Source organism: Cebidichthys violaceus, unplaced genomic scaffold (assembly GCF_023349555.1).
Source record: "Cebidichthys violaceus isolate CVI_PGR_0920_01 unplaced genomic scaffold, fCebVio1.0.p SCAF_7, whole genome shotgun sequence".
NCBI lineage: Eukaryota > Metazoa > Chordata > Actinopteri > Perciformes > Stichaeidae > Cebidichthys > Cebidichthys violaceus.
In genome coordinates, this window is record NW_027176927.1 from 15,398,463 (window position 1) to 15,412,935 (window position 14,473).

Genomic DNA, 14,473 nt, shown 5'->3' on the forward strand with positions numbered 1-14,473 from the left:
GGCTTTTTGTCTAGTATTTATCAGGAAGAAAGAGATACATATGCCTCAATAAAAATATACTTATATATAAATACAAGGCAAATGTTTAAAGTGAAAATAAAATAAAAAACACATAGTCACATTTTTCTCATGCTTTAATGAATACTGTTAAGTTCATTTTTATGTTGTATATACTAATAAAACCATCATACAGTGGTGGAAAGTAAGAATTGTAAATTTATTCAAGTATTGTACTTTTGTACGATTTTACTAAATCAAAGTACTGCTTACATTTTGATGCATGATAACGATCCATATCATAGTGATATTTCATTCCCATTCACTTTGTTGTGAATAATGTACTTTTCCTCAAGTTAAAATATAAATGCAGGACATTTACTTGGAATTTTTATAGAATGGTATTGCTACTTTAACATAACACATGCCATCATATGAGTAGACATATAAAACACATGAAATACCATGAAATATAAAAACATCAGCCAAATGTCAGGTCTGGTAAAAGAATGCACTAGAAGCTGGTATAATTCCTGCATCCTGAGTCTGACGTGTCTGGTAAGGCCATCAGTGGGAGCGTGACCCCCCCCTGCTGTCTTCCATTCCAGTACCTTGTAGAGCAGCAGCTGTTTCTCTGCTCTGTCCATCAGGTCAGTTGTTAACTTGATGCGTTGGGAGCTAGACAAGTGCGGCTGAGAGCTTGATTTCAGGGAGCAACTGCAGGCCAACACGCTGTTCCCAGAATGTCAGAGGGGTTTCAATGGTGACAGATACAATGTGCAAGCTTCAGTCATTCTGAGAGTGGACGAGCCTTCACACTATCCCGAGCACTGCCCTCCCCTCCCTGTCAGCAGACACTTTCACTATAATCATGCCTACCTTCACCCATTTCATGCATTTCTACACTCCCATACTCCCATTTGGTTGATTTATAGACCTTAAAATGTGTATAATCCTGTGGTGAAAAACTCCTGAGGCCTGCGCAGTCCCTAACTGGACGACGTTTCTCATGGACTTGTATCTTGCTCTTCACTTCACAAAGTGTGGTGGTTATGGAAGAGATTTGTATACAAGTCCTCAGCCAGTTTAAGTTCAAGCCCTCTCCTTGCCCTTTACCCCAGACTAAACCATGGCCTTCCCATGTCTCTCTGCTGATAGGCAGCTTTTGGATCACTTCAGTGTTGTTTACGATGCTATTATGGTAATAGGGCTCTACAGTGCGGCCAGTTCTACAGGACAGGCCGATTCATGTGGTCTCCATTAAGCAGACACTAACCACTCTCCTCACACCTGACTGTCAAGGTCCTTCACATTAGCCCTGACATTCCTGTGATCCATTAAACACAATTATGAGTTTTCCTTGACTTTTCGACTGTGGAATCACAACATTTTCTCAGCCTCCACTATTCTTGACTTTCGATGATGTGAAAAAGTGTGTTTGGTTTGAGCTCATTTGTCTGTGAATGCCATGTTTCCATAAATATTCCACACCTAATAATTTGAACATGCCAGTCTGCATGTTGACCGTGGGCCTAACTCGGCACCGATTTGAAGAAACCACTGTCAAACCAGTGCCAGGAAGCCAAGAGGCATAAGCAAGTATTTGTTTGAAACTGGCGTGTGCCCAGCTGCCTTCCTCAATCTTCCCTCAGGTTTCCCTTGGTGACTCTTTGTGTGCAAGAGTGCAGCCACAAGAGTGTGTGCTGGTGTGTCTGCATGTGTTTATGTGTGTGTGACCGAGAGTGTGCGAGTGTGTTTAGGAGGTGCTGTTTCCCACAGCCCTGATCTAATTCCGTGGTAACTCAATCTCCGTGTGAGCGCTTCCCGGCGAGTGTTCTCCCACCCGTCGACAGTCTCTCTCTGGCTGGCTGAGTGGCTGAGTGTGTCTGACAGAGGCCGGCTCAGTCCCTTTGGACCCCCCCTCCGCCTCCGTCCTACCAACCCTCCCATCAGGATTGATTTACTATGTCAACCGTTGGGGCTGCTGGCAACAGCGACGCTCGCAGCCGTGCCTGCATCCTGTGTGCACACCATCCTGACATCTTATACCTGTCATTCAACAACTGCTGCAGTGAAGTTTGCCTTTGTGTGCGTGTGTGTGTGTGTGTGTGTGTGTTAAGGGGGGCATCTGGAGGATATTTCTGTGTGTGTGAGATCATGCCTTTTCCTTTCTTTTTTCAAATAGGCCTACATGTAAAAAGGTATTAACTGTGCTGCATATACATGTTATATTATATCATATTCATACATTTTATGTAAGACAGCGAAAATGCCACCCATGCTGGTCCTAAATAGCTTGTCTGACTGAGAGAAATGTCTCCCAGACAACTTCCATACAACAATGTTATCCTATGAGCCACAGCTTCCTGTCTGTCCCCTCTGGTTCCAGTCAGCACCCAGGCGGCTATATTGGGCAGGGACCAGACCAGGCCTGAGACCCATTCCCACTGTTTGATTGTAATACACCCGCCTTCTCATTCTTTACTTTCCTGCCTTTGTTGGCATCCATTCTCCCTGTGCTTTTGGATAGGTAAAGCCAGGGAGGATATGTCGGCTTCCTTGTTTCTTTGTTTAGCAGGAGCTTTTTATTCTGAGGAGGACAGCTCCTTAGGTCATAACACTGACACCAGGATCTCAGTACGGCTGCCAATTACAGGGCTTAGCGTCAATTACAGGGCATGAACAGTATTTAGCGAAAAGATTCAAACAAAACTTTGAACTCTGATATGGGCCGCGTTATGTGCTGGCTTGAAATAAATGTGAATGACTTGAGTCACTCTGTCATAAATAAAAATCTATTTCATTAGTTTTTTACCACAATGGCGCACACTCCTTCACAATGGCCCCTGACAATTATATTGTTCATATGGTTTACCAGTATGCTGCCCATTACCAGTTAACTTATGCAAGTCCACAATAGAAGGAAGGCAGATCACAAGACCGCCTTTCCAAATGTGCGCAACAGGAGACAGCACGTGATGTCCTCATAGAGAAAAGAGGGTCACGGAGCGAGCTACTTTTAAGGCCACACATTGTGTTGCCACAGGAAAAACATTGTTTGCATATCAATGGAGTGTGTGTGTGTGTGTGTGTGTGTGTGTTTGTGTGTGTGTGAGGCAAGGTGGGGGGTGTTTAGGGCTCTAATTGAAATGTATCTCCAGGTTTACATCACGCAAAGGGAACCTAACAGGCACTGGCCATATGAATTATTAGTTGAGTCAAGCTGCAGACAATTCCCTCTGCTTTGTGTGTGAGTGCACAGGACATGATTGGTCACTGCCAGGGCACAACTATGTTTTAGAATAGGCCTGGCTCTAAAAGGTCAACTATCATGTTATGAGTTTGTACTTTATATTGCCTCGTACAGGCTGAGGTTCTTTGGGGGGCTTTTGTCCAGTTTTCATATTTGCCTGATGCAATTTGGAATCAAAATCTGCAGCAGTGACTGTAATAACTGATATTTTTAGACAGAACCAAGAAACAGAAAAGAGTCAATTTATGGTGTGTCACAAGTTTATAATAATAATAAAAAGCTGTCTTTTTTTTTTTAATCGGCTCCTTTCCCAGTGGATGCTCTGTGCCAGCTGTCTGCGCTGCAGTAAAGTACTGCTTTCCCAAGCTCCGACCTGTGGGAAAATCTGTTGTGGCCAGTAATTGATTCCGCCCTGCCAGCCCCATTACTCTACACTGCAGTCAAACTGCCAGTGATCTGCAGAAAGCCTGTTAGCACAGCCCCTTTACTCTTTCTCTCTCTCTCTCTCTCTCTCTCTCCTACTCACACAAACATGCATCAGTAACCCACCAACTACTGTTAATTCCATCGCTGCTTCTATCTGTCTCTATACATTTTTTTTTTTATATAATCCACATTCTTTGTGCAATCTTTTAGCCATGTTCACCCTTTTTTTCTCAATTCATTATGTGTTCATATCAATTGATAATGTCATGGTGATTATGTCACAGACTTACATTAAAATCTTTTAAATGCTGACAACAATAAAAGTATGTTCTATATTCATCTGGAAATATTTCTTTTGAAATGTGTTAAATTGCTTATAAACTATGTAACTGCATCACTGAGCTTAATAAAGTCCCTGCAAATGGCATATTGCACTTGTTACACATCTACTGCTTTCTAGTCCAAAGTCATATGTCCATTTGATTCAAAGATGATTTGAATTGACAGGAAAGGTTAGAGGGCACTTGCCAGTTTACCAGGGAGATGTCACAGATATTTATGATATCTGCTATCCTTTTGAAAGGGATGAAAGTCTTGTTTTTTTGGCTGCAGAGCTGCATGGCAGAACCCCCTTGAACCCCCCCCCCCCCCCTCTCAAAGTGTGTCATGAAATATTAAGTGCAGTCATCTGCTGGCATGGGTGACTTAATTGTCACAGCCTAACACTTACCACATGTCTAAATAAAAGTAAGTGCTCCCCCCTTCCAATTAATCTTCAATTAGGGGTGCTGCTCTGTGCCTCTGCTTTTGTGTTTCCCAGTCTCAGCTCAGCAGGTGGGGTATGGGGGGGGGGGGGGGTCTCTGTGTGTGTGTGTTTGTGTGTACGGGGTTATATGAGGATTATCGGTCTCAGGGTGGAAACAGGACAGGGATAAAAATTATGTTTTCCGACACATATTCACATCTGTCATGCTGTTCCAAGACGATCACTTCTTGCCACGATCACAACAACACTTTGATCACAGCCTATTTAAAGCTTTAGCGGAAAGCATATTTTATTGACCCATACAAAAAATAATTGTTCCATGAGAGATGCAGAGAGACATGAGAGGTCTCAAGCCAAGTGGTTTATCAGGGATTCTCATGACTCTGGAAGGCTTTATATAACTACCAGCTGAGGGGTGCACTTTCCCATGTAGTAAGAGGTCAGGAGGCCGCCCTCTAAGCACTGTGGCAGTTGTTTTTCACACAAGAATTCCAGCCCACTGATGGAGGATCTAAGAGAGCATAAAAGAGGAGCAGAGGACTGTACAGTATGCATCTCTATAGCTCCTGGTGAACCCTCCGCCCACTGCCCTCCGCACCCGGTGGCTGTTCCCCATGGGCTGCTTTCCCTGCCCGTCTCCCCATATCAACAGAACAAGCAGTGTCTCTGTAAGAGGCAGTCCCCCCCCCCCCCCCCATGCCTTTGCAGCCCCACCGTCGGTGTGCTGCAAACCAGAAGCCTGAGGCGCAGGGAGCGTGTGGGATGAAGGGATGAGAGAGAAGATCAAAGCAGGAAGCATGAAACAGCTCAAAGCACACAAGCAAGAGGCACCTCTCTGACCTCCGCCACACACACACTCTTCTCTTCATCCTGGCAATGCAGAACATCGGCCTCTGGTTCCCCCTCATCCAGCAGCCGTGCAAAAAGGAAAAGAAGAGAGGGCACGTCGCTCAGGTCGTGTGAGCCTCTCAGCAGATGGTTGGGACCTACTGGGAACCAGACCTGAACTGACGCACACACGATTGTGACTGATCCCTCTTACTCATCAAACTTGATCTTCCTATCATTCATTTTTACTTTACATTTATATCTTTTTTTAAGTACAAGTGTGAATGTAATTTAGCCTACTGCATTGTTTTTTATTGGCATTTTGAATGCACATTTTTGTTATTGCAACACTTTTTGGGACTTCCCGGACAAGCCATCAGGAGATCTCCTAAAAATGATTAAATCATCGGTGGGGTTTGATTCAAAAAGTAAATAGATGATTTCTCAACTACAGACCTACATGAAAGACACTGCTGAAAGGCTCTCATAGATCTCAACATGGAGGAAATGTATCCCCTACCTTAGGCAAAGGCTTACCCAGAATAGAAAGGTTATCTTGGAAGGGAAGACTTGTACAATCTGAAAATAGGTGTTTAAATATGTTGTGCTCTTTATATTTATTGTACTTTCTGAAGCATCACTCCTCTGTCAGATTATTGGCTGCAGAGAGCTGCAGCAAAGTTCACCATCAACATGATCAGCTGTGACCGCAGTTTTACCTGCCGGCATATAAAGCTGTACTAGGTTTATAACGAGCCCGGTCAGACTTGTGAACTCCCCCTTGGCCCTGAGGATCCTCTCTCCATTATTCATGAGTCCTCAGGTTGGACCCTGGGAACAAGCTGAGCGAGGCCCTGTGTCAATACGAAACACTGGCCGCCACAATGGGCTCTGCCTCCAACTACACTGTTGACAGACACCAACACAAAGGAGCTGAAAGGGGTCCCCCTCCGTTCTCACACACACTGAAGAATGAGTCAGTGTGCTGCCGCTCAGAGCTGTGTTTGTACAGTATATACAGCTTTTGTCCATGGCCACTGTTCTCCCATCAATAGGAGCTGAAGTGTTGATGAAAACCATGGAGGGAAGGACTTGTCTGTGGCTGCCAGTAAGAGTTCATGTTCATTAGATGGGCCCTGCGCCTGCTGGAGGGCACCTGTATGTATGCAGAAAAATCCCCTGGTGACAGAACAACAACTAATCGGCATCAACCACATTCCATGATATATCACAGCCCACCCTTTTTGACTGCCACATCATTACTGCCTGTCATTAGGTTAATGAATAATGAATGCAGTTGGACCATGAAATCAAATATTGCAGCCATGTGACAGTCACATTACGGCCTTTCTATATGGCATGCATTGATTTCAGTTTCTCTGGTTTCATATTGACGGCTCATTTTGCATTATACATCAAGCATCTGCCATGATAAAAGGATGAATCCACCTCAAAGGGGATGTCATGTATGTTATACCCATGCTCTTGGACAGTTTGATTAATATTAATAAGAATTAGCATATCTCATCAACTGCTAGAAACAATAGCACTAAATTATGATGGCATGCTGAACCTGGAGCCATAGTAACTCATTTAGGGGTGCAAAAAAACTTCTTCTTTTTAGAGTGAACAGAACAAAAAAGGGCTCTCAGGGGACATTTCACTGCACCCACTCACTGTCAGCAGCTCCATTATTATTATGCTTACTTATTATGTAACCGAAAGAGCTTTGCTATTTCTCTTTGAACTATTACCGGCTTATCATAGAATAAAAAAAAGTGCTTACAGTTTTTAATCTCAGAGCAGAATTACATGCTCGCAAAAGATTCCTGTCCTGTGTGCCGACATCTCTATATGAACAGACAATGCAAAAGCAGCAAACCATCTAACAAATTCCTGGAAAACTTGAACAACCATTTCACAAGTTGCAAGCAGTGACAAATCAGTTTCAAGTGGTTTTATAAAGAACTTCTTTACTCCAAAATAATGTCTGACAGACCCAAATGTGAAGGTATTGTACGGTGGAAGGAAATCAAAGCAGAATGTAACAGCTGAATTAATTTGAATCCACTGAAGAGATGTGTCACAGGGCACTCATCTGATCTGAATCAGATTTGCTCTGAGCATCTTGAATCATTTCTATCTGTAAACTCTTTCACTTTGATCTCTTTGAGACGTCAGCAGGACTCAACAGACAACACAAATGAAGAAAAAAGGGATTTACATGCTGTTTTTCTTTGTTTGATGAAGAAAACTGTTTGTGTTTGCAGTCTGCATTTTGCATTGCACTGGCTTTAAGAGATGATTTAGATTAAATTAATAAAATAATCAATAAATGAAACATTATACAACAGAGGAGTCTGTATTTGTTGACATCTTGTTCATCTATATACAAAAGATTTAAGCTAAATAGCTACTCAAACAGCAGAAGGAGAAGATAAACTTGATACATTTTTGATTTTGTGTTTTTGGTTTCTTTAAAATGCAAATTTAGCTCACTTGCCTGTTGGTATGTTAAGTATATTGGGTTGCATTTTTTAAAAGGCCACATGTAAGGTCTAATGGTATTACTGAAACCATTGGGAGGCAGTACATGAAGGTTTGACATTCAGAAACATCCACAGATATCGGATCGCTTTCTGCTACAGTGTTGTAACCTTACGTTGAGTTGAGTTGTAAATGCATTGTAATCTAATAAAGTCTGAAAATACACATGAGGAATGAACATAGATACAATGACAAAAGATACACTTTTTTGGAGATCCAGTCCAACACTAACATATTTTACAAAGTGTGTTAGAAAAGATCAGTTATGAACAGAACCATTTGTATTTGCTTTTTACAGGCGCCATCTACTGGTCAAAACCAGTATTACCATTCAGACGGAGAGGGAATGGTGCTGTACACTGCGGTGTGGTGGCACAGTAATAATCAGGATCAGCTTTAATGGTCAAATGTGAACACAATCAAGCATTTTGTTGCCCTCAAAATACAGTGCAAACATATCAAAAAAAGTGAAATCACAAGGTGACATTTTAGACCGATTTTTTTAGAATAAAAACGTACAATTGTGAGGGAAGATGCTACAACAACTTATGTATGTCACATTAAATTTGTGTTGTAATGTGAATCTCTTACTCTTAATAGGTAGATTTCAGATGCCAAAAGTTAGCTATTGTTTTCGTATTATAAATGAATGTTTGCATTTTTCTAATGTATTTATTTATTCTTTTTTTATTTCAGTAATTAATACAATCTTAATTTCCCATCATTGACTTGATTCCATTTTTGCTGTCACTGTTCATATAAATTCGTCTGCATCTTTCTTTCTGCAGGGGCGACACGCAACAACAAATCCACTTGCACGCCTCTTCAGTTAATGCTGAAGTCAGCAGACTCAGGCTAAACTCACATTTTTCACTCCTATCAAACACATCATGAAAATCTGATTTAAAAGACACGCCCCCTAATCCGCTCGTTTCCCAGCGCCCGAGCTTGATTGGTCTGCCCCGAATCAAGCACGTGTTTAACCAGGCATTAAATATGCAATTTGCCCTGGACGCCAGTCTCTCTCTCTGCGCTTTACCGGTGGAACCAGAGGCCCCGAATCATCTCGTGTTTCTGTAGCAGACTGATATTACTCTTCTTTGCCATCATGGTTGATCAGTTTGTTGGGACCTGGACTCTAACTGCCAGCGAGAACTTTGATGAATACATGAAGGCGATCGGTAGGTAGCCTGTGCACTCTTTTAATTGTGAATTGAGGATGATTAGTGAAGCGTTTAAAGTCTAAAGGCAAAGGTGGGAGACTCTGCAACATGTTTAGATATCTTCCAAGCAGATCACTTTCATTCATAACATAATTTGCACAGCACGAGACAACTAACAGTATCTTGCTTATTAACCCTCCGTTTGCTGAAGGTGTGGGCTTCGCCACCCGGCAAATAGGCAACATGGCGAAGCCTAACCTGGTGATCAGCGTGGACGATGCTGGGCTCATTTCAATGAAGTCTGAAACCACGTTCAAGACCACAGAGATCAAATTCAAGCTGAGCGAAGAATTCGACGAGACGACCGCAGATGGCCGAACGACCAAGGTGGGTTCGTGTCGGCCTCATTTGATTTTATACACTCTTAAATTATAATATAAAATATATGTATGTGACAGCCACACGTAATTTTTTTTTTTTTTTTTTTTTTTTTTTTTTTCTTTCCAGACAATCATCACTCTTGAGAATGGCAAACTTGTGCAACAACAGACATGGGATGGAAAGACAACGACACTAGAACGAGAGCTTCAAGATGGAAAAATGACAGCTGTGAGTAATTGATTGGAGCAACAATGCTTTTATGTAGTTTGGATGGTGTTTTCCTAATGTTAAGATGTTTGCATATTTAAAAAAAAAAAGAACCTTATCCTTGGAATATAATGTAAGATTTCTAATATTGGCACATTGTCTCAACAGAAATGTGTCATGGATGACGTGGTTGCAGTGAGGACCTATGAGAAAGGCGCTTAATTAACAAGTTGTTTAGACTGGACCAATGTTTAATTGCCAGACCCCAAATGCACCAAGCTATTGACAATAAAGTCTGAACTGTGACATTTCAATCTGTGGAAGAGTTGTGCATGATTAGATGAGCAAAATGTTGTGTTTTTAGTTTGTCCTCTTCAATGGACCACATGGTCTTTATGAGATTAATTGCTCGTACACATTTACTGGGGAACTAATGTCAAGCTTTCCTGAACTACTCTAATTGCCCTATAGCTTTGTTAACACTATATATTTTTTTTAAATCATTAACTAATCTGAGGTCTTACATTTACAAGAACTTTTTGTCTCAAATAAGACTGACTTTAATTTTCAAATCATGTACACATTTTTTCTTTTATAAATTAAGCCCCAATGCATGTTGGTATTTAATAGGCATGTTAGGGTTGTCGTTCCACATTCAGATACAATGACCAGCTAACAAAAGGGAGGAACCCCCCCCCCCCTTAAGTCAGTCTTATCTTTAAAGCTTTTAGACATGGGCTGGGTGCTTAACAGAGGCTTTTTGTTTAAACAATGAAAAGCGACCTGTCACATCAGGGCAGTCCTCATGACAAGGATGTGGATGACTGGGAGGTGGGAAGGCCAAATCCCTGCTTGGGGTTAAAGTATAGTGACCTCTACTTTGAGCCAGGCCCCTCTTGTCTGGGATGCACAGACATGGAGTTCAAGCAAGTGCACATAATTTGTGTTAATTAGGCTTCTTTGGGGCAGTAGGTTGAGGCCCAAATTCTCTAAAAGATTTCCAGGCTTTAGTAAACGCTTGTGACCCCGGGTTGTGCTCAGGCAACAATGAGTGCTAACTAATGAAAAGCGGCTTAAGATCTAAGCTGTTGTATGCGCGCACACATTGTTATAGTGCATTTTGCACAAGTCTTGGAACACGATATATCAAACTTGTTTTGTAGAAATTCACATACTTGAGAGAATTTGTGGAGGACGTCCAGTTCCCCCTAACTGGCTTACTCTTTAGATTTCTGAATACCCTATTGTTAGGATTAAGTTTACTCAGGGTAGTGTGTGGGTGAAGGCTTTAAAAAGCAGACCTTTTCAAATGGTTTTACCCCTTTAAACACAATCGCAGCGTGAGCTGATTTATTTACTTTTTTTTTTCTTGTTTGACTTGGCTGCTTTGTTGAAATAGCCCAGTGGCTGCATCAAGGCAATGACACTGAATCCGTTAGAATTCGTCATTCAATTTTACACATGAAAATAAATTGCCTGAAGTTTACCAAAGTGGTCTCAAACTGCTTCAGTCTAACAGCATGTGAAGCTGCAACCAGCAAATGTCTACATTAAGGTACTATTGTTTTAAGAACAAGGCTGAAACGTTCCTGCATTACTTAATCATTTGAATTATTACATAATGTGAGCTTGAAGACCGCAAACGTCCTAATTTTACGGCTGCGTCCATCTCGCAGACAGGCTGACTCCCTGCGGTTGTTTCTTGTAATAGCAGGTAGTGAATGGACAGTACCATTATATTCTTACTGGGGGGAGGAGAGCCCCTTTTAACGGTGAAATGGATAATATAGGACAATAATTAAATGTCTAGGAATATTAAATTTATTTTTAATTTGATTTTAATGAATATACTTAATGACATTTTCTTGATCTTAATGTTAACTTTCCAGTTGTCTTCGTCCAGATGAAATGACCGAAATGACGTCGTACATGACGCGACGCCATCATCAAACATGGCTGACGAAGAAAACACAAACATGGAAAAGAATAAGGAAAAGAATAAACCTTTTGCAAACACAGTAAAGCCCCTCGTTGACGGGGTTACCCAAAGAATAGGCCACCAGAATAATGTCGAAGGCAAAAAAGACGCCGGTGAGAGCCGCTCCACGACGGAATACTGCGAGAAGCTGCAGGGGTGGATGTGGCAGTACTACACTGGATATGTCAACTGGCAGAGCTGGATGGCGGCGTCAGCCATGTCCTACCCGTATTATTTACAGTCAGACAGTGGGACGTCGACGACAACGCTCGACATTCACTCCCAGAACTGGTATAACGGCCCCTTTGGGCTTCCGTTGTCGCCTTATCAAGCTGCGGTCACCTCCCGGTCGGGTGAAGCCGCAGGCGGGGCTGCAGTGGTCGCTCAGCAGCCGCAGGAGAATGGAAATGCACAGAGACCAGGTAAAAGCTGCTGGCTGTGCGTTGACCGATAGCTCTCCAGGTTGTCACAAATGTGATGTTGCAGACAACCAAAGATACAATGCTACAAAGACTCCAGAGTCATCTTATTGTTAACGTATAGTTTTATAATGTAGATGAAGGTCTGTGCCGTCACGTCTACAGGTTGACTCAGTGGGTTCCAACTTCCGGTCTGCATTTATTATGTAGGCTACACGTTACAATGTGCACCCTGGTGTGTATGCATATGAGTTACATATTTACATATACTTGTACCATAAACCATACCAATCAACGTGAGAATAAGCATACAAAATGATGCTTTGGATTTGATCACATTATTGACCTGACAGCACATATAGGAATAGGAAGGGTTTGCAATGGCATGTTTAACAATAACACACAGGTGTAATATTGGGGTGTTTAGCAATATAGTTGTACCTGCTTGGCTGCATTTTTTTGCTCCTTTCCTCCTCTTCTCCAGGCCGAGAGTATAGCATCCCTTCACCTCTCCAAAGACTCCTGGCTGAGATGGTGGATTTCTTCATACTGTTTTTCATCAAAGCAACCATAATCATCAGTATTATGCATCTGAGTGGAATCAAGTGAGTTTCTTTCATTTTCTTAGTGGTGGTCTGTAACTGTAATTGAATAAAAACTCTCTTGATTGATATTATAAAAAATACTTTACGTTGCTTTTCAGGGATGTTTCCAAGTTTGCCATGCATTTCATAGTGGAGGAAATAGATGAGGACACGTCGATGGAGGAGCTACAGAAAATGATGCTTGTTGCACTTGTGTACCGGATATTAGTGTGTATTTATGAGGTGAGCATCCATATAGAGGTTCTCCCACATATTAATACAGGTAAGGTGAGACAACAAACAGTGGTCTCAACCTTAACTGTCAACTGTTTCTTTGTAAATTTTGGAAAGGCCCCCATTGCAGTTAAGTGACAGCTCCTACACCATTCTCCCTTCAGATTGTGTGCATTTGGGGAGCAGGAGGAGCCACTCCAGGGAAGTTTCTCGTTGGACTCCGAGTTGTTACATGTGACTCATCGGTTCTGGTTCAACCTAACAGGGTGCTTGTTGTGCCAGCAACTAACGTCTCTCTGTCTGCGTGAGTAGTTCATTTTCGGAAGTGTCTTAAAGAACGTGACCCAGTATCTCTCTCCTGTATGTATTGTAACCACAGTCTCTGTTCTCCCTTTTGTAGATCAACTGTCCGGGCCTTGAACAAGAACTTTTCAATCGCCTTCTTTTTCCCGGCCTTCATCACCCTTCTGTTCTTCCAGCACAACAGGACTGTGTATGATATGGTAGCTGGTACAATTGTTGTCAAGCGCTCCAGGATCAGATGACGCAGAAGAACCCAGATGAGAGTACTACTACAACAATACTAAGGAAGCACTGTGTGTGTGTGTGTGTGTGTGTTTTTTTTTTTTTTTGAATGCCTGCAGAACTCAGACATCAACCTTTTGAGGTATTGTCAGAACACGGAGGAGTGTTGAGATGGTTGCAGACAGTTTGATACACGTCAGTATGAACAATTTCAGTTTCCTACAACCTGGTTTGGGTTTGTTTCCGACATACTGTATTTCTGCATGTATTCCTACATGCTACTTTCAGAAACTGTTTCTGTGCCAAATTGATGCCTCCTTTGAAGACAGGAATGATGATGGTGTATGCCACCATTTCATTAACACAACATTTGCCTCTTTTTAAACACTAAACTTGCAGATTAAGGATAATGTCCCGCATCACTCCGTATTGAAGTTGCTGATCATGTATTCATAAGATTATACCTTCAGAATCTCTTTGTATTAAAATGTCTTAAGTATTGTACACTCAGACTTTTGAATTTTGAGTTGTTGACCGTCATCACTGCAGGAGTCATGCCTCATGATCAGCTTTTTCAGATGCTGAAATGCAAATGTATCAAAAGGAAATGTTAACCCGATCGCAATTGATCTTCCTTTTACTCGGACAGCATGTGTGTGTGACGTAAAAGTTAATATATGACACATTTTATGTGATTAACTTTTTTTTTGCATTTAATAAGATTAAATGAAACCACCACTATTTCGCTGCATGTTTGAGGTGTCCGTCTTTTAGCGATTTGTCTGCTATTTGATAATTCTTTCAATGTTTTGATTAAGTGGCCTCATGTTTAACTTCGGCTGCATTGACTCATGTGATTGGTGCATACATCACTTTATGTTAGAACTATGGTTTTACTTTGTATGTCAACACTTTATTAGGAAAACAATTCTTATACCATAAAAAGTGTGCTAGTCAGAGAGACAGAGGGGTGGATAAATGAAGCAACTTGATACTGTGTCTGCAGAATCTTCCCTACAGGGCGTGAAGGGTCGCTGAATAGTTCGATGAATGTCACTAAATCTCAATCATAAACCTTTGGGAGATTTTGGACTGACTTTTTGAGAAAAATGCTCCACCACCATTGTCAAAACACCAAAGAAGCAAATACATTTTTTTCAAAGTC

At 41.7% G+C, this 14,473-nt stretch overlaps 2 protein-coding genes across 2 annotated transcripts; both read left to right on the top strand.

Moving 5' to 3' along the window:
- The first annotated feature begins 8,817 nt into the window (after positions 1-8,817).
- fabp4b (fatty acid binding protein 4b) lies at positions 8,818-9,882 on the top strand. The gene is made up of 4 exons (XM_068735355.1): positions 8,818-8,998; positions 9,192-9,367; positions 9,488-9,589; positions 9,737-9,882. Exons 1-4 carry the CDS (start codon positions 8,926-8,928, stop codon positions 9,788-9,790), a joined length of 405 nt encoding a protein of 134 aa, XP_068591456.1. The 5' UTR covers positions 8,818-8,925; the 3' UTR covers positions 9,791-9,882.
- Positions 9,883-11,481: 1,599 nt separating this feature from the next.
- LOC137891657 (protein FAM8A1-like) lies at positions 11,482-14,473 on the top strand. Its single transcript, XM_068736384.1, has 5 exons — positions 11,482-11,968; positions 12,450-12,570; positions 12,669-12,792; positions 12,948-13,087; positions 13,184-14,473. Exons 1-5 carry the CDS (start codon positions 11,521-11,523, stop codon positions 13,326-13,328), a joined length of 978 nt encoding a protein of 325 aa, XP_068592485.1. The 5' UTR covers positions 11,482-11,520; the 3' UTR covers positions 13,329-14,473.